Here is a 20,027-nt window from a genome sequence, read left to right as displayed (position 1 = left end):
GCCTTTTTCCTGACCCAGTTTTGGAATCTTGGATCCCGTGGCTGGTCGGGGTGTTCCACGGTTGTGGGAACTTGGGCCCAGATGATCCTCAGTGGTCTGAGGTTCAGGTTTCAACCTGTCGCTGTCTAGGGACAGAGTGGTTCAGTTCTACCTTCTTCCATCTACCTGACCGGGTCATGGTTGGCCAGGTTTTCGGAGTGTTTTTTACTCTTTGCCACAGGAGTAGCCCGTGTCATCTTGTGGTTAGCTGTGTGGCTTGCGCCTCTAGGGTTGTTGGTTCATACCCAGCTGCTGGCGCTGAATGTCCAATTTCCGGTGCGCATTAGGGTTGCATTCCCCCGGTCAGCTTGCCAGTGTTCCTGTGGATTCCCTGCTCTGCAGGCGAATGGGTTGGCTGTGCCTCTGCTTGGCAAGCTATTTGTAGGAGGGGGTCCTTTTCGAAGACATCTGTGTTGGGACTTTATATTCCCATTAGCAGGTGCCTTCGGGCCTTGAGGAGTTGTTGCCCTTCTGGCATCATCCCTTTTCTTTAGGGGATATTCTCCTCCCTATGGAGATGGAGTCCTTGTTTTGGGGCTTCTCCTTATTTGGGAGGTGGAAAGGTGGGATTGGTTCACCCTGGGGTCTTGCTGGCTCAAAGTCAGACTTGTTGGGCCTTTATTTGGATAGATCCTTCGGTTTATGGCCTTGTTGTCTGTTTTCAGTGTCGGGCTGTGATATCCTTATGATCATTCCTGTACCTGTTTCAGGATTCTTTGTTCCCCTGTGTTGGATCCCTGAGGCTGGGTTGGTCCACCTGGGTGTGGATCTGCGGGTCAGGATGGCCGAGCGGTCTAAGGCACTGCGTTCGGGTCGCAGTCTCCTATGGATGTTTGAGCTTGTTGAGCCTATCCTTTTAGCTCAGTTTGCTAGGGTATAGATTTTTCTTTCACCTTGCTCCATTCATTTCAGAAGAGGGTTTACTCTTTCTTCTGGTTTTGAGGGTATACTCTCCTTCTCGGGGGGCCTCGATTGAGGTTTTGTGTTCCCCTTTTTAGTGACCTGTGTGTGGGCCCGGCGATTTAGGTTGCCTGAAGCGTGCCCTCTTTCCGGGGGTTGCTATTGTGGTCTGTTTCTTGCTTGACTGCTTCTTCTTCCTCGCAAGTACCGTCTGTGTTGTCCTGTTATGGACTCTGTGTTCTCAAACTTGGGGTTTTTCACCTGAGTTTATTACACACACTTTCATGGTTGAATACCCTAGTATTCTATGGTCAGACACTGGGAGGACTTTGCCTTTTCAGTTCCATTCCGTGCTTGCAGGATGTTGGAGAGACGTTTGTTCTGTCTCTGTGCCTGGTCTTATCCCGGGTTTCACTTGGTGTTGGCGTGGCCTCCTTTACCTGTTTTTGGGTCCCTTTGGGTCTCTCTGTGAGCTGGGCTCACTCTTGGAGGTGTTCTTTTTTGTATTAGGGGACCTTTCAGTTTCCTCCATCTTCCTTTGCCTCATTCCCTTGAGGGTTTCGGCTGGTGTCCTCTTCATTTGTGGGGGGTGAGCGGTGGGGGACCAACCGTTTGTTGGGCGGCGGTGTCCCATTTGCTGTCTCTGGTTTGGCTTCTGGACTGACTGCGAGTCAGTGTCATTGGGGCTTTTCCTCTTAAAATTTTCTCGGTTTCGGACGAAGCGTTTTTTTTATTGGGTAGAGGTTCAGACCTGGTGCCTTCAGTATGGGCCACCTAGGTACCCTCCCGTCTTGGCATTCAGTGTCCTCTATAGCTTGGGTATTTTCCCAAAAGTAATGAATGCAGCTGTGGACTCTTTCCATTTAAGAAGAAAAACATAAATTATGCTTACCTGATAATTTCCTTTTCTTCTGATGGAAAGAGTCTACCACTCCCCCCCCCCCCCCCCCCCCCCCGTAATTTTTTGTGAGGCGTCCTTTTATTCTTCTGGCACCTTTCACCCTGATATTTCTTCTACTGTTCCTTGGCAGAATGACTGGGGGATGAGGGGAGTGGGAGGAGTATTTAAGCCTTTGGCTGGGGTGTCTTTGCCTCCTCCTGGTGGTCAGGTTCTTATTTCCCAAAAGTAATGAATGCAGCTGTGGACTCTTTCCATCAAAAGAAAAGGAAATTATCAGGTAAGCGTAATTTATGTTTTTGATATACAGTAATTGGCAATGTTTTTTTAATACATATTTCCCCAAAAACATTCTTACCATTTGCTCAGAGCTAAAAGAGTAAAATGCTGTTAAAGGGGCAGTCTATTTGAACATTTGTATTGTTTAAAAAGATATATAATCCCTTTACTACCAATTCCCCAGTTTTGCATAACCAACACTGTTATATTAATATACTTTTTAACTCTGTGATTACTTTGTATCTAAGCCTCTGCAGCCTGCCCATTATCTCCATTCTTTTGAAAGACTTGCATTTTAGCCAATCACTGCTGACTCAGCATTGTACTCACTACTGTGGAGTTATTTATATCAATATATGACACACATGAACTAATGTTGTTTAGCTGTGAAAAGCTAATAAAATGCACTGAGATAAGAGGTGGCCTTCAAGAAAATGAGCCTACTTAGGTTTAGCCTTTAACAAAGAATACCAAGAGAACAAAGTAAATTTGATAAGTCAATTGGAAAGTTGTTTAAAATTGCATGATCTATCTCACTGGTTTTCAAACCTGTGCTCAGGCCTCCCTAACAGGCCAGATTTTGAGGATATCTAAATGGAACACAAGTGAAATAACCAGCTGATAAGTAAACATGGTTCTTTTACCTGCTCTCACCCTTAAAATCTGGCCTGTTAGGGAGGCTCGAGGACAGGTTTGAAAACCAGTGATGTATCTGAATCATGAAAGTTTAAAGGGATACTGAACCCAAATTTTTTCTTTTGTGGTTCAGATAGAGCATGCAATTTTAAGAAACTTTCTAATTTACTCATATTATCATTTTTTCTTCATTCTCTTGCTATCTTTATTTGAAAAAGAAGGCATCTAAGCTTTTTTTTTCTTGGTTCAGTACTCTGGATAGCACTTTTTGATTGGTGGATGAATTTATCCACCAATCAGCAAGGACAACGTAGGTTGTTCTCCAAAAATGGGCCGGCATCTAAACTTACATTCTTGCATTTCAAATAAAGATAGCAAGAGAATAAAGAAAATTTAATAGGAGTAAATTAGAAATGTGCTTAAAATGTCATGCTCTATCTGAATCACAAAAAAATAAAAAATTTGGGTTCAGTGTCCCTTTAATTTTGACTTGAATGTCCCTTTAAATGATCTACTCCATCAAATTATTTCTTAAATTGTGAAGATTTGGTACCTTCCTAGTTCTCAAGTATTTTAAAATGAGTCTGCTTGCCAGTAATATACCAACCGAGGGACAGGGCTGGGCCACGGCCATATAAAGTCGCACTATCTGAGGCTCCTGGTGTGACATAGCTAATCTGCCAATTATTGTAGGAATATAACCTTATCATTTGGAGTAAATCCTAGATGCAGCTGTGCTACGGTCTGATTCAATTGATAAATTGATTTGCTGTATATATGATCCCAGAGGTTGGACCTTCTAGCCCTTAGCTGGCAACACTTACTACAAGAGACCTCTGCACCCCCACCTCTATAATCTGTGTAATAGTCATGTCTATCTTATTAGCTCTATTATTTAGTCTAGTCTCCTCTCATCTACAGCTGACTATGGAATTTGGCTAGATAGGAGGTTGAGATTTTACAGCTCCTTTGGAGAACATTCCTGGAGTAGAGGTTCTGTGAGGCCTTTGAAAGTTTGACAGTACACTCTAAGGCAGGGGTGGGCAATTATCGGCCCTCCAGATGTGTACTACATCTCCCATAATGCTCTTCAGCCATAATGCTGCAAAGCATCATGGGATTAATATTAGAGTTGTATGTAAGAAAATTAAAAATGTTATTGATTATCACAAAAAGGTTTCCTGGTGAATATCACAAAAAAATGTTCTAAAAAATCCACACGAAATCACAAAAATTGGTATAAAATTGTGTATACACAAGTGAAAAAAAGTAAATTGTAATCCAATGATGAAAGGCAGTCAGTGATTAAAATGAAATTAAATACAACAACCTTGTTTCTTGGTGGTGAGAATCCCTCTAAATTTCTAGCAGTGAGTACCCCCGTGATGGATCCTGATAATCTCCCAGTGGGTGACTTATAGTCTCTCCTGATGGAAGAAACCTTCCTATTCCTGGTGGCGAGAATCCCTGCGATGGATCCTGTTGGTCTCTTAGTTAGTGATTCCAATGTCCTAAAAAAAATAAATATTGATAGTGTAGACTGTACATATATTGGTACTTGATTGAAAGTGTGCTTACCAGCTCTTTAGTCAACGCGTTTTGGCCACATCTAGGCCTTTCTCAAGACTATCTGTTGCTGGTGCCAATTTATAGTGGTCTCTTACACCACTTTGTGTAATTAGGGGCATGGTTAGAAACCGGAAGTTTATCCCTGTATGAGGTTCGGTGTCTGTAATCATCTTTATTATCTTTTCTAGATCTTTGTTCGTGAAGTATTTATATCTATGGCATGACTCATTTGTGGAGTTTTTGGATCCATAACATTGCTCGATATGCTTCTTGCAATGCAAATGTCAGATATCGTAACCTCTTCATTCCTATTGGGTGTGAGGTCATATCTTAGTGTGTTTCTAAACTTCCGGTTTCCAGTGGCAAATATATGGAGCATACAGCACGCAATTTCTGCATTTGCTTTTAAACCTGGTCTCTGAAGGAAGCCTGTTGAGAGATTTTGAAAATGAAGATCTACAGAGGACGAGGAGAGTATGGTAAAGGATCCTTGTCCATGCATATGTCATGAGAGAGGTCCTGAACAATACCGAGCATTAAATGGTGGTGTCAGATTGCAGTATGTTGGAACCTGGCGTATCAGGTGATCAAACTACTTTTTACCTTAAGATCCAGAGACTTTCACATCCTGCTATGGATCCTAACTGTAGTGTCTCACCGGTCCTGAGAACAGGTGTTGGGTAGAATGATGCATGTTTTCTTTATAATTGCTTTGACATTCACTTGTACTCTTGGTGATTCTTCCTCCCTGGCAATATGTGTCCTGTGGGCGATGGCTATACTTTAGGCTCCACTATCCCTGTATTATTACTGGACTATTTCTGTAATATATATAATGTAATGGACATTTAGTAGCAATGCTTATTAGCAAGACTTAATGGTGGTGCTTATGTAGGCGTGACTGAATAATAACTTAGACTTGTTTAATATACATTTAAATACTAAAGGTCCAAGTAAATTTAATCATATTTGTTAATTAGATTTCTGTGTTTAAAGAGCACAGGGTGGTTGTTTGTGATATGTTTAACCTAGGGTGACCAGACGTCCCTGATTTCCGGGGACTGTCCCCAGAAGACAGATGGTCTGTACTGCTCGTATTACAAAACATTCTCACATCTTCAGCACGTTCAGCTGGCCAGGGGCGGAGCTACTACTAGCGGTGCAGAAGTTGCTATATTCCGTGCAATCGGCAGCACATGCACTGTGTGACTGTATTTTGTTCAACAAGCACAAGCATTAACAAACTGTGCAGCATAGGTGGCAGCTCTGTAAGTAACACTATCCTACCATAGGTTATTTAGTTGCACCTTAGCCCACCTCTTCTTGCAGCACGCTAAACATGTAATCAGTCTGTAATCCTGTACCATCAGCATGCATGTCCAGGGAGAGGAGGTGAGAGGAGATGGCATTTTGATCCCTGACATTTGTGTGCTTGATTTAAACTTCTCCCTCTGTGCTCTGGCTACACTCAGCTCAGGGATCTTTTCCTGCAATAAGGCTCTAACTGAGCAGAGTTTAGGTGAGGGATGGGGCACACAGACAGCAAGAGACACTAGAAGAACCTGGAACCAGGTTATGTTTTATTATGCATCTGCCACCAGCCGGTGAACCCTGCTGCTTCCTGAGCTGTCTGTCACAGTAAGCAGCCAGTGAAATAAACACTGCAAGTCCTCATTGCCTGATTATCAAGCCTCTATCTCTATTTGCCTAATTAGTAGGAAGATATTTTTAATTGCTGTATTTTTTTATAATATTGTTTCCCTGATGATCTAATTCGCCCAACCAAAATGTTATTACACCCCCATACTATCACCCAATTTGTAAGTAACTGTGGAGTATTCTGTGCTAATAAAATAGTTTTTTACCATTTGCCAATTAAAAAAAAAATGTCCCCGGATTTCATTTTAAAAATATGGTCACCTTAGTTTAACCTCCAGTAAGAACCTATTGTTTGTTTGCCTATTATCATAGTAGTTAGCAGATATCTATAAGGTGGAGTTAGTACCTCCTTATCCTTTACTGATCTTCACCACTAAAAACGATCTCTCACGGTGACAAATTATGTTTATTGTTATTGTTGTGTTACCTACGGCCAAGGCAATGGGACATATTCCAGTTTACTGTTATAAAAGATAGTCTTTACCTGTTAGTGGCAGGCTCAAGCCTAGAAGACATAACTGGTGATTATCTCTTAGGGTAGTGTTTATCAACCGTGGTCATCAAGTACCCCTAACAAGGCAGGTTTTATTATAGCTGAGCCAGTGCACAGGTGAAATAATCAGCTGATGAGTGAGAGCAGGTTAGTAACCATGGTTACTGATCAGCTGATTACTTCACCTGTGCTCTAGTTCAGCTATAATGAAAAGATGACCTGTTGGGGGTACTTGAGGACCTCGGTTGAGTAACACTGTCTTAGGGTCCTGCTTATCTATTCACTCACTCATTAGTTTCTTTACTGTTAAACTCTAAATAGCATGATGTCATAGTTTTATGACCTAAACATATGTATGAGGTCTTTGATATATTATTCCTGTATCACATTTAAAAATGTATTTGCAGCCATTTGAACTGTGCATCCCATCCCTGTCTACAACCATCTGAATTATGAGTCCAGCTTCTGCTTGCAGCCGTTTAAACTGTGTGTCAAGCACCTGTTTGCTGTCATTTTAACTGTCTCCAGCCTCTGCTTACAGACACAGACACGCACGTGCACTAAGCTATCTGGGGACCAGAACTTCAGGAAACAAAGCACAAAATGACAGGATTTAATACAAACAATGCGTTTATTGAAGAAATATATTTTTTAACACGCTACGGTGTCTTCATCACAGCAAACAAGAACACACACTCAGTGTACAAGTTTTTTTTAATTGAAAGTGTCAGTAAACTTTAAAAATAATGTTATATAATTCTGCACATACTGTCACAGGAGCGAGCTGCACTTAGTCTTATGGCGCGGTTGGGTCGGGCTGTGACTATACAGCTGGCCTGATGCGCTGAGTAAATATAACAGACCCGCTCAGCAGAGAGCGGGTCTGTGAAACAGCGGTTTTTTTTTTAAAATTAATAGGGGAAATTATGTTTTATAAATGTTTGGCTAATATAATGTTATATAATTCTGCACTATGTGCAGAATTATATAACATTATTTTTATATGAAAGTTTTTTTTTATTGACTTTTGAATGTTATTACATACAGCATCTTAAATAACAGTTAGAAACATAAAAACAAAAAATACAAATACAATAACATTGCAGCCTACAAGTGATTGAATATGTGAGTTTTCCACACAAGACAAGAGTAATTTTGGTTTATCGACCTTTCAGTAACATTTCAAAATATAATGGTGTGTTAATTCCGCTTTCCATCTAGCCTGACTCAATCTCAATTATGATCAAATCCCTATTTCCTCCCCCCCTCATCTCTACCCGTTCATCTTGCTCCTGAAGACTCAATGATCTCACTCAATCTATTCTCCTTTTAATATATTCAAATGAGGGTGGATCCACTTTCCAAAATCTAGCTATGCTTACTCCCACAACTGTGCAGATCAAGGCTATTAGCTTGTGATGTCTTTTCACTTTATTATCTGGAGGAAAATGAAGCAAAGCCTGTACAGGGGTAAGTGTGATATTAGTTTCTAGAATTAGGCTTAGATACCTTGAAGTCTGATTCCAAATCTCTGTAACCTTTCCACAATGCCACCACATGTGTAAGTATGTCCCTTCCTCCCCACAACCCCTGTAGCACAAGTGGGGCCTGCTGTCCTGTGTATTGGCAAATCTTGTGGGATATATGTACCATTTATAGAGTATTTTAATATATATAACATTATTTTTAAGGTTTACTGTCCCTTTAAGCATAGCAATGGAGATTCCCGGGCCTACTGTGCTTATTTATACTCACACCAACCCGCAATGTGAGTAACTATGTAAACATCCTCACGCACCATGCAATGCTCAGGCAGCTAGAGAGGTGCAGACTTGTGTGTAAATAGAAGTTATATTTTACCCTGTAATAAACTATAGAAGAAAAAAAAAAGTGATACTTCACTTAATACTGAGAGGTAAAATTCATATAGACATACTCTGTGTATTGAGATATATTGTTCTAAGAATAAAATGCTTAAAGGGCGATTATAATTATATAGTGACACTGCATTGTGTTTAACCCCTTTGCTGGGTTGTGTAACTAGTCGGTTGGATCAGCGGCATGGTCGTAACTACAGGGGTCTTAGGGGACCCATCTGGACCTTGCAATCAGTAGTTAGAGCTGCCAGTGCTTTTGGGAACTTATACACAAGATCTACTATAAGACTGCCCTGATTTTCCATCATTGTGGAGGACTGTTCCATCTAATTTTTTGTACTGTAATTATATAAATATTGTAAACATGGTGCGCCCCCTGTTGTCTAAGCCTGGTAGACTTAGCGTGCATATCCTCTGAGACAGACTAACTAAGGGTAAGGGACTCACATTCACAGAAATGTAGCTCCTCCTCTTATGCGGCAGCCAGTTCAGTGTCTGCTGATTGCAAACAGCCAGAAAGGGCATTGTAAAACGGAAGGCCCCTCCTAAATCTTTGCGCTAGGGTCCAGCGAGGTCCAGTTACGCCTCTGATCAGCGGCACTTTCTGCTTGTGATTAGCAGTGCCCTGCGTCTCCAGAGCAGTACTCCTACCTGGCAGGAAAAAGTGCTGCCATCTAGTGATCTTGTAAATGTATAACATTCTTGCAAAAGTGCTGCCATCTAGTGATCTTGTAAATGTATAACATTCTTACAAAAGTGCTGCCATCTAGTGATCTTGTAAATGTATAACATTCTTACAAAAGTGCTGCCATCTAGTGATCTTGTAAATGTATAACATTCTTACAAAAGTGCTGCCATCTAGTGATCTTGTAAATGTATAACATTCTTACAAAAGTGCTGCCATCTAGTGTTCTAGACACGTGAGCGCTCCTGAGCTTACCTCCCTGATTTTCAACAAAGGATACAAAGAGAACATTTGAAAACAGAAGTAAATTAGAAAGTTGTTTAAAATTGAATGCTCTATCCCAGGGGTCGCCAACCTTTCGAACCTCAGGGACCACTAAACTAGCAATTTTGAATCCCGTGGACCACTAACGTGATTTTTTTTTAAAAGGTGCAAACCTCTATAATGTGTGTGTATGTATGTATGTATATTTAGGTACCTCTCATGTTACTATATAGATATATCCAGTTGCTTTCTGGATATTATCACGATACTTGACATTTAAATTTGGATTTGGTAGCATTAAGATTTCGTACATATGGCTTCCTCCATGGGATTATATGCTCCAAATTAGCTCTAACTGATTCGTAAGTTTCAAACTGCTTAGTGTGTGACAACTTAAGTTTAGATGTCACTAGAGTTTCCTGAACAAAGTGTCAGAGGTTTATATCGTAATGTATTAGCAATGATGTATTAACATTTAATAGCATTTAGTTTGCTCGTTTGGCTCGTGTGTGCAGGTAGACACGATTTGGTGTCCTGACATATAATTGGTTATACAGTCCTATGACTATGGCTAATTATATTATATGATGATTTATGATACTTGCTTTTTTCTTGTTAATAGTATACGTTTGTTTTAGGATCTGCTTGCTTTATCGTAGCAACTACTAAGTGTTTGAAGTATATGGGTCACAGGTGATATGTGTATTCTACATTGCCTATAGGGTCATTCTTTGCAGCGACTGACATGTGCCATACAGTGGCGTCACTAGGGGGGTGCGGGGGGTACTAGTTATGTACACACATACTGTACATAACTAGTATAACCATAGCTAAGTTTACATTATATATATATATTTACACATTTTTAAGAATTGGAATTAACTAACTGAATGACAGAACTGAGAGAATACTTCCAAATGACAGATGAAGGGTGAGTGCCAACTTTTGAGCTGGAAACAGAGAGGCAGAAAGTGGGAAAAAAAGAATTATGTTTAAAAGGACCACAAGACTTCCAAGTTACCTCCCTAGTTAGGAATTATTGGAGTCATAAATTGACATTGGAGTCATAAATTAAGTTTATATCAGAAAGCTCTCAATATGGTTGTGAGCTAACCACGAATGATGTTACTGGCAATTACTATAATACTGGTGGGATATGGCTGATCTGCTGGATGGCAATTACTGGAATTCAGGTGGAATGGGTTTGTGCAGGGGGAAATTATTAGAATGAAAAATAATTATTTAATTTTAAAAAAAGAAGATGGAGGAAGACAAACAGTGATGTAAGTCCATCTGAAGGAATTAGGAAAACTTCTACAAACAGACAGGTAAAGGGAAGAAAATAAATGAAATATAAGAGAGAATTTTTGTTTTTAAGATTTTCTTTTTTTATATACTTTAATTCCACTATTTCAAGCCAAGACTATACCAACCTCTGCTGGCTTTAGATTGGAAGCATCTTCCTCTGAGCAGTGCGTCGGGGGGAGGAGTTAAAAATACAATCTAGCTACGCAAGTTGCGCAGTACTACGCAATGTGCATAGGGAGATTGTAATTTAACTCCTCCGTCAATTTTCACTGATGTCCAGCCAGGCACTGTAGGGAGTTGCAGCATTACGGGGGTGGCACCAAAAGAGGAGATTAATTCCTGTTTGATGGTGTCAAGGACCACCAACATTTTTCGTGGACCACCAGTGGTCCACGGACCACTGGTTGGCGACCGCTGCTCTATCCGACTCATGAAAGTAAAATGTTGGGTTTCATGTCGTTTTACCATTTTATGGGAACATCTTTTAGTGTTATGTTCTTTAAATCCAGGCAGCCTCAGCTAGGGAACATAACTTCTGTTTTTATTCTCTGAATACCTTAATTTTTTTTTTCAATATCCGATTTAGTGTTAATTTCATCTCTCAGAATTTAGTGAAGTACTACTGTGGTGTCGCTTTAGCAGAGGCCTGTTGATAATACATCACTGTGTGCAATTGAGCATTGTATTATAAATTTGGCATCTTTTTGTGTTTGGAATACAAGATTGGTAGAATTTCTTGCTGTCCGGTCTTTATGGCTGATAAGTTTCTTTGAGCTGTTCTAGTGACAATGTACAAAGTTGTTGTCTGTTACGCAGTAGGTTCCTAGAATAATAAGAGAGAATTCAGTTAACATTTTTGAACCACACATTAGGCTGCGTCTTGTATTATGTCTTTGCAGTTTTTTGAACCACTCATTAGACTGCGTCTTGTAGTATTATGTCTGCAGTTTTTTGAACCACTCATTAGGCTGCGTCTTGTAGTATTATGTCTGCAGTTTTTTGAACCACTCATTAGGCTGCGTCTTGTAGTATTATGTCTGCAGTTTTTTGAACCACTCATTAGGCTGCGTCTTGTAGTATTATGTCTGCAGTTTTTTGAACCACTCATTAGGCTGCGTCTTGTAGTATTATGTCTGCAGTTTTTTGAACCACTCATTAGGCTGCGTCTTGTATTCTTGTGTCTTTGCATTTAGAAATCAGAGTCAGTGTTTTTTGTTAGTACAAACATGCATCATTTCTACTCTTTTCACATTGACATTTCAATATTGTGCATTTAACATATTTTGAAAACAGACCAGAACTGAGGCCTGTTTAGTCTGCTCATAATGCAATCTAGTGTAGGCTTAATTCATCCTTATTACAGTTATGATGGGGTAGATATAATATCCCTATAGGTTACCAGGCAGGGGAAAGAAGTTACTCATTAAGTTAAAGGGACATAAAACACTAAATACAAATTAAAATATAGTATTGAGGTCATTCCCCACCTCCCTCTAATCCTGGGTGCCGCCATGTTGAAATCTGTCTTTCACTACATTCCAGTGCTGACCTGTTTGTATGTGTGCAGTAACTCTCATTCTACTTGCTGTGTAACCTAGGTTCCAAAATGGCAGCACCCATGATTAGAGGGAGGTGCATGAAATGTGTATAGTGTTTAGTGTCCTTTTAATGTTAGCCTTGGTCTAATGCAAACTTCTAGTCCTAGCCACAAGCATATCTAAATCACTTCTGAATCACTTTACTATGTTTGGCATTTCCACTTGTCCTATATGGTTATTCCATGAATCAGAGGAATTTGCAGAAACCCAACTCAAGTAGCTATAGGTTAACTCCATTTACTCATCCTGTTCTCCTCATCCAAAGAACAAACACAAACTATACTTTTCCTAATGATATGTTTTCTTTTTGTAGTAATGTTGTCTCGGTTCAGTTTTATCTACATCATGGGACACTGATTTGAAGCAAACAAGATTACCTTTTATAGAGGACTGTACCTTTTTACTGCTGGCAGGGCCGGATTTATAATAAGGCAGAGTAGGCATGTAACTACAAGTGCTCTAAGTATAGGAGCTCTTGTCTCTGCCTATTATTAATGCCGGACAGCTGGCAACCTTAACTAAGATGTCCACCGCTAGTGAACTAACAGCACTGTGCGGCATTTGGCTTTCCCCGCACATGCGCAATGCTTGCAGCGACCTTAACAGATGGCCTCCGCACATGCACGGTGCTGTTATTTCACTTAGTTCAGGTCGCCGGCAAAGTGGTGGGTGAGGGGGGCACTTTCTATTTTGTCACTTACAGGCACCTGGGCTGTAAATCTGACCCTCACTGCTGGGATTACATTAAACATTAAGCTAATATGCTCAGGCCACCAGCTCTTCCTACCCCTACTGTCAGTCCTGTTTCTACCTATCTAGAGTAAAGTAGTGTTTGTTTAGCTCAGACTAAAGACTTTTCTTTGCAGGGGTCCATCCATCATGATTGCCTCAGCCTGCGGTTCGGTTCCCATCATCTTATTGCACTATTACTTGTGTTTAAAGGGGCATAAAAGTTTAAAAAAAAACAAAAAAAACTTTTAGATCATGTCATTTTAAGACACAAGTTCACGTTCATTATTTACTTTGTTCTCTTGGTATCCTTTGTTGAAAAGCATACATAACCTCAGCAGCAGCAATGCACCACTGGGAGCTAGATGGTGATTGGTGGCTACATGCATATTCCCAGAAGTGCATTGGTGCTCTGGAGCTGAATTAAATGGGACATTAAACTGCTGTGCACAACTAAAAAATAATAGCAACTACTCACCATGTTATCACATTTCATCCTGTTCCTGCAACTATTTTCAAATCAGTTTTCCTGTTTTAATATAAATACCAATTAGATCAAATGTGCAGACTCACCTAGATGCAGTTACAAAGTCCAATATTTATTGTATCAAAAGTATATAGATCATGTTCAAGTTCATGTTTAGCAACAAATGACTGGCACGTTTCCTGTGCCACTTCCTGTGTATTAATAGCTTAAAGGTGCCAGGTAATGAAGCTTCGCCTCTTTGTACTGGGCGCAACCATCTTGGAGCTCAAGTAGTCTCACAGCCTTTGACAGAAGCTGTGCTTCATGATACAAAACAGGAGCTGTACAGATGCAAAAATGTATGATGTATCATGCACACTAACTCCAAGCAAATGATACAGCTGTAAAAGTGACCCCTATTACTGATCTGTGAGTGTGCACTGCTTCTGTCACAGGCTGTGAGAATATCTGAGCTCCAAGATGGCGGCATCCAGTATGAAGAGAGGGAGCTTCAGTATCTGGCACCTTTAAATGGACATGAAACCCAAAAATGTTGCCTCATTCTCTTGGTATCTTTTGTTGAAGGTGTAGCAATGCACTACTGGGAACCAGCTGAACACATTGGTAGATCAATGGCAAAATGGCATAATAGGGTGTAGCACCAATCAGGAGTACCTCCTGAGCCTACCTAGGTATCCCTTTCAACAAAGGATACCAAGAGAACGAAGCAAATTAGATAATAGAAGTAAATTGGAAAGTTGTTTAAAATTGTATGCTCTATCTGAATCATGAAAAAAAATGTTGGGTCCCTTTAAGCTATTAAAACAGGAAAACGGCATCTTTCCCCTTACCAGTTGATACTCTGACAAAAACGGCACATCCCTTCTGCATAACACGCAACGTTATTTTTTCTTTCTCTTCCGACACGTCTAGTAAGGATGAGTTATTGCCTTCTTTCCAATGGCATGGAGAGTCCACAAATCCATTCTAATTACTAGTGGGAATTCAACTCCTGGCCACCAGGAGGAGGCAAAGAACACCCCAGCAAAGCTGTAAGTATCACTCCCACTTCCCATAATCCCCAGTCATTCTTTGCCTTTGTACATGAGGACGGATTGTGCGAGATGGTGTCTGGAGATATTTAATCCTTTAATGGGTTGTTTCCCTGCAAGCAAGGATTTGGGCTAATGCTGTGTGCCATGTAATCCATCTTTAGTAAGAGTCATGGTGGCTTTTAGCAGTTGGAAGACGGCGAGGTAGTCCTTGCTTCACTTACAACATCTATGCTACCCCTATATAGAAAACCAGGGCTGGTTACTCTGCTTTTCTTTTTCTACAGGTCCCTGTCAGAGGTCAGCTGAGTCTGTAATACCTGTGTTGCTGTATCTGCCCTGTAGCGGATCCACAAGGTAAGTGCTTTTGCCTTCTAGGTTAGAAGGATGCAGCACTTAAAGGGACATTAAACACTTGGAGATGGTAATATAAAATGATAAATTGTATATATAAAACAACTCTGCAATATACTTTCATTATTTATTTTGTCCTGCAATTCCATCCTGAAATTGTGAGCTTTTCAGTTCCTGTTAGAAATGGAAGTGCAGAACACTGTTAAATCCAGCACAACCATTGGCTGCACACTCTAGTGACCTATTTATATCTGACCCTAATTGGCCACAGCAGAGAAGGTAACACAAGTTACAACATGGCAGCTCCCAGTGTTTTATAGACACTAAAACTTTACACTTATGTTGTCACTTTTTAAACAACTAATGAAACTTTAAAAAATACATCTACATGTTAGTCATGGACTAATCTTTTCTTTGAATGCATCATTCTATCTAGCATGTATTTAGTGTTTAATGTCCCTTTAAGAGGTTAACCCCTAAAAGAAAGAAAAGGTCGATTTTACAGGGACTCTTTAAATTTGTGGATATAATTTCTGGGCAGCAGAGGCAGGGCACAGTACTGTCAATTTGTGAGAGGAAAGGAAATAAGGAAATCCTTTATTTTTTTGGCTTATACTTATACCGGTGGAAGGGGCTATTTAGCTATCTAATTATGTGGTGTACAGTAGGTGGTTACGATTTTTATAGAGATCCGGTGAATTTACAGATGGATTACTATCCCTTTGCTTGTACAGCGCTGTATTTTGCGTGCTTTTAGCCCTTTAGCTTATTTCCGCTGAGAGGTTATTTGCGGCGTAGTCAGTTGTCTGTTCAGAGCTAGCCAAGTACGGACCGCCGCAGTCTCTGGAGAATCCGTTTGTTTTCCTTGCTGCACAGCGGATCTTTGCAGCATCGAGGAGCTGCACTTTTTACAGAATCAGGATCTTTTTTATCTAGTGAGGCATTTGATTTCTAGTCACTGGTGGGGTGAGTTTCTGCAGCAGAGCTGTGGAAAAGAGGTGCTTTATTTATTTATTTTTTTACATATTTAACCTACATAGAATTTTTCCTAGATCCCTTCATATAATTGGGGATTTGAAAGTTCTTTTTTGTGTGCACCAATACTGTGTGGAGTGTGGACAATGGATGCTGATAAAAATTCATCCCTGTCTTTGACAAATGTCTTTATTGTGTTGAGGCTCAGGTCATACCTCCTGTGCAATTTTGTTCCTCATGCCTAAATAAAATGTGACTTTCTAAGATACCCTTTCTGAGCCATCTCTCTGTCAGGATAATTCTGTTCAGGTAATGCCTCAGCTTTCTCCTCAAACACCCCAGTCTCTGTCAGTTTCACATGCAGTGTCCTGTGGTTCCTCTCAATCAGTTCCTGGGGGTGTATATTTACCAGGTGATTTTGATGGGCAACTGACTTCTGCGGTTTCTGCAGCCCTGAGTGCTTTACTTATTGCTGATAGAAAGAGAAAATCTAAGAACATTTCTAAATCTAATAGTTCTGATTCTGCAAAGGCTGCTTTAGTCATTCTATCTTAGTTATCTAAGGAGGATCACTCCTTGGTTGCTTCTGAGGGCGAGATATTGGATTCTGAATCTGCTGTTGCTAGTACAGATGACTCAGAAGAGGTAAATTTTAGATTCAAGCTTGAACACCTCCATTTACTTTTGAAAGAGGTTCTAGCTACTTTGGAGGACTCTGAAACTACAGTCGCAGAGACTCCTAAAAGGCTAATAAATTTAATAGAGTTTTTTATTTGAAACCCAAATCTGTGGAAGTATTTCCTGTTCCAGATCGCATGTCTGACATTATATCTCAGGAATGGGAGAAGCCGGTTGTTCCTTTTCCCCGTCTCTTATTTTTAAAATGATGTTTCCGGGGGGCGGAGACAGACGGGTATGCGAGTGGTCGCATGAAGCAGTATCTCCTGTTATATTTTCTTATAAATTTCAATTTTAGACTACTTACATCATCCACAACAACTGACAATCAGTGTCCTACATAACAGAACGACTAAAGACATTTTATTTGGTGCCTGCCAACGGTGTGACATTTGCCTGCAGAAATTTATGAGCTACGCAACAGAAAAGTCAAGAAGACACAATTTTTCTCTTCTCTTTGTCTTTGCGCTTCTCCAGCGTGCTTAAAATGATGGGGACTGGCTGGGAAACAGAATTGCTCCATATCCTGGATGAACATTTTGACAGAATGGAGAATAAATTGTTCTATACTTTACAAGGGGAGACAAGTAGCAACTTGCCGGATGAGGGTGAAATCCCTGGAATTGTTGGACTTGAGCAGCTGATGAGGAACATGCCAGCAAAACGTTATTTCGGAGTAAGCTATTCAACTAAATCTACAATTACAGAAGGTATAAGTGGACAGAATGTGAATGTATTAGATGAAGTGGAAAGCTGTTTCCTAGACCTATCTGCGTGGGTTGTTAAAAAACTATTACAAACATCTACACATAGGAAATCTGTTAAACAGGAGAATATTTGTCCTGACCTGGGTATTGGAATACTTCTGATTACCTCTTCGCTAAAGACACTAGCCCGCAGATTAAGCTACGCAGATCTATCCTTTGAATTCATACGAAATTCAAGACTACGGCAAACATGCACCAAAAACGGTCTTTTCATTATGTCTATGGCCGTTTCCTTTGAGTACAACTACATCTACTTTATCTGTCCTGTTTGGGCAGTTGGTGTGGGCTAGAGATGGTTACTTAGCTGATGTCGTCAATTCTACTCAGCGTTAGACACAAGACCACGGGAGGCTATAACATGGGACTATTATATTTATGTGCAAATACTGTTTTGGAACTCAAACCTTCAGTTCATAGTTATTTTTATGTTATATATGTTACATAAGGGAATTAAGATATTACACTTTTATCGTTGATGATATCTAATGCTCTAAGTTATTTGGTTTTAGTTTATATTGCACAAGGGGAAGACACATTTTTGGAGAGCTGATAGCATAACTTGATTCATGTCATATATTCTTCATAGATTTCTCAACTAACCTATACCTATGTCTACCACCAGCGGCTGGGGCGGGGTAACCAGTGGATCACTAAGATGTTATCTTGTCTATGGATGAAGATGTGGTTTGATTTAATGACTTTCTGTCTGTCTCCAGTATTATATTTTATAACTAGAATATGTATAACACTGCCGTGTGGGAAATATTGAGCTGATTTCTTCATAAGCTCTTAATTTATTTTACATTTTAATCACTCTGTTATCTGCATATATTATGATGTTTTGCTATCTATATTCTCCCCCTTCTTTAAATTGGGCTCACTCTGTTATTTTTCTTTTTTATTATTATTTTCTTATATATTTACATATGTTCACACCCAAATATGCCATTCTTTTATTGGAGAGATGAGACACTACATTTTCTGCCCTCTTATATGATATAAATAGTTTAGTCTAAGCTGGAGGAAATAGTTGCTTTTTTATATTGAGTTTAACGCTTAGATATAAGCCCTCACAAATAACACAGGTTGAATCTGAAGCTGCTATGTCACATTTATATAGATGGTATTTGAGTCGTTGCTACTGAACTTCTGATATATATACTATATATATTATAAATGTTTAATTCTTTACCCGGTTGGCTCCACACATTTCTCCCCCCACTTTTATATAGTACTCTGGGTACTCACCTAATCCCCAGAGGTTACATGCGTGGTTTCCCTTGCAACATACCGCTCTCAATCCAGTTCTATTTTAAGACCTATTACAATATTGATAGAGGTTAAATTATTATTTTAGTAGATTGGGGTATATGACTTGAGAACAGGGACTATAATATCCAGTTATTGTACATACCTATTAATGGGGTTTCGGTATTTGAAAATATGTGCCTTTATGTATCCTCTTCATTACTACTGGAATCTGGTGTCGGCTCTGACGTGGAACCAGATTCTGGGCACTTTATATTGTATCATGGCCCTTTGATTTATATAAGCTTACGTTATGCAGCTTTATACATGGATAGTTCTGCTTTCCGATTAATGGTCCTACGTTTCCCTTTTTGTTTCCTCTGCCTCATTTGTATACCATTTAATAGCCAAGGTGCTGTAATAGGTCTCTACTGTTTTCCCTTTTTTTTCTTTTATATATATGAGTACAAAATATACAATATTTCACAGATCATAAGCTTATTTTACTCTTTTTCACTCAAAAGTTATACAGAGATTTTTTTTATGGTACGAGAAATGTATAGTAACATGAGTGTTAGAGAATCACACTGTATGCAGAATCGGTTCAAAGCCATATAATGATATAAGATATGCACTGTTTGATCATATGACTGTGTATCTCATATTTTGCTGTAAATATTTGTAAAACTCATGCTAAGTATAGATTGTTTTGTTCATTTTAAGTGAAAAACTTAATAAAAATTATTTAAAAAAAAAAAGATGTTTCCTGTTGCTGACTCTGTGCGAGATCTTTGGTGCACTGTTCCTAAAGTAGAGGGCGCTATATCCACTTTAGCCAAGAGAACCGCTATACCTCTAGAGGATAGTTCCTTCTTTAAGGACTCTATGGAATAGGAAACTGGAACGTTACTTATGAAAAATGTTTCTACACCAGAGTCTCCAACGGCAACCTGTGGCTAGTATTGCGACAGTTGCTGGTGCGGCCTCATATTGATGCAACTCCTTGTCCGATCTGATTTCGGAGGAGACTACAGTTGAGGAGATCCAGGATAGGATCACAGCTTTAAAGCTGGCTAATAACTTTTATCCATGATGCCAGCATGCAAGTAGTTAGTTTGGGGGCTAAGATTTCTAGCTTTGCCGTTCTATCTCGCAGAGCCCTGTGGCTTAAGTTTTGTTCTGCCTACGTGGCATTCAAGTCTAAACTTCTTTATTTGGTCCTGGTCTGGCTGAAATCATTTCCACGGTTACTGGTGGAAAAGGAGCCTTTCTGCCACAGGAGAAGGGTAGACCCAAGGGTTGCCAAAATTCTAATTTTCATTCCTTTCACAACTTTAAGGACAGAAATCCTCCTCTTCCAAACCTGAGCAAGCCAAGACCTCATGGAGGTCTGACCAGCCTTGGAATAAGGGTAAGCAATCCAAAAAGCCTTCCTCTGAGAATAAATTAGCATGAAGGGTCCACCCCCGATCCAGTCATGGATCAAGTAGGGGGCAGGCTTTCCTTCTTTCAGAAGGCTTGGATTTGCGATGTCCCAGATCCTTGGGCAGTGG

At 39.9% G+C, this 20,027-nt stretch overlaps 1 protein-coding gene across 1 annotated transcript in view; it reads right to left on the bottom strand.

Annotated features, from left to right (window-relative positions):
- Nucleotides 1-7,085: 7,085 nt before the first annotated feature.
- The window catches only part of AGBL2 (AGBL carboxypeptidase 2), a 149,069-nt gene continuing 136,127 nt past the window's right edge, over nt 7,086-20,027 (bottom strand). Inside the window, exons 17-18 of the mRNA XM_053720361.1 lie at nt 13,413-13,463; nt 7,086-11,430 (exon numbers count right to left, since the gene is read on the bottom strand). Of these exons, the coding sequence (XP_053576336.1) occupies nt 13,455-13,463 (9 nt within the window). The 3' untranslated portion in view covers nt 7,086-11,430; nt 13,413-13,454. The remainder of the gene's footprint in view (nt 11,431-13,412; nt 13,464-20,027) is intronic.

Source organism: Bombina bombina, chromosome 7, assembly GCF_027579735.1.
Source record: "Bombina bombina isolate aBomBom1 chromosome 7, aBomBom1.pri, whole genome shotgun sequence".
Lineage (NCBI taxonomy): Eukaryota > Metazoa > Chordata > Amphibia > Anura > Bombinatoridae > Bombina > Bombina bombina.
The sequence above is the reverse complement of the archived record's forward strand: the minus strand, read 5'-3'. Positions and strand labels throughout refer to the sequence as shown.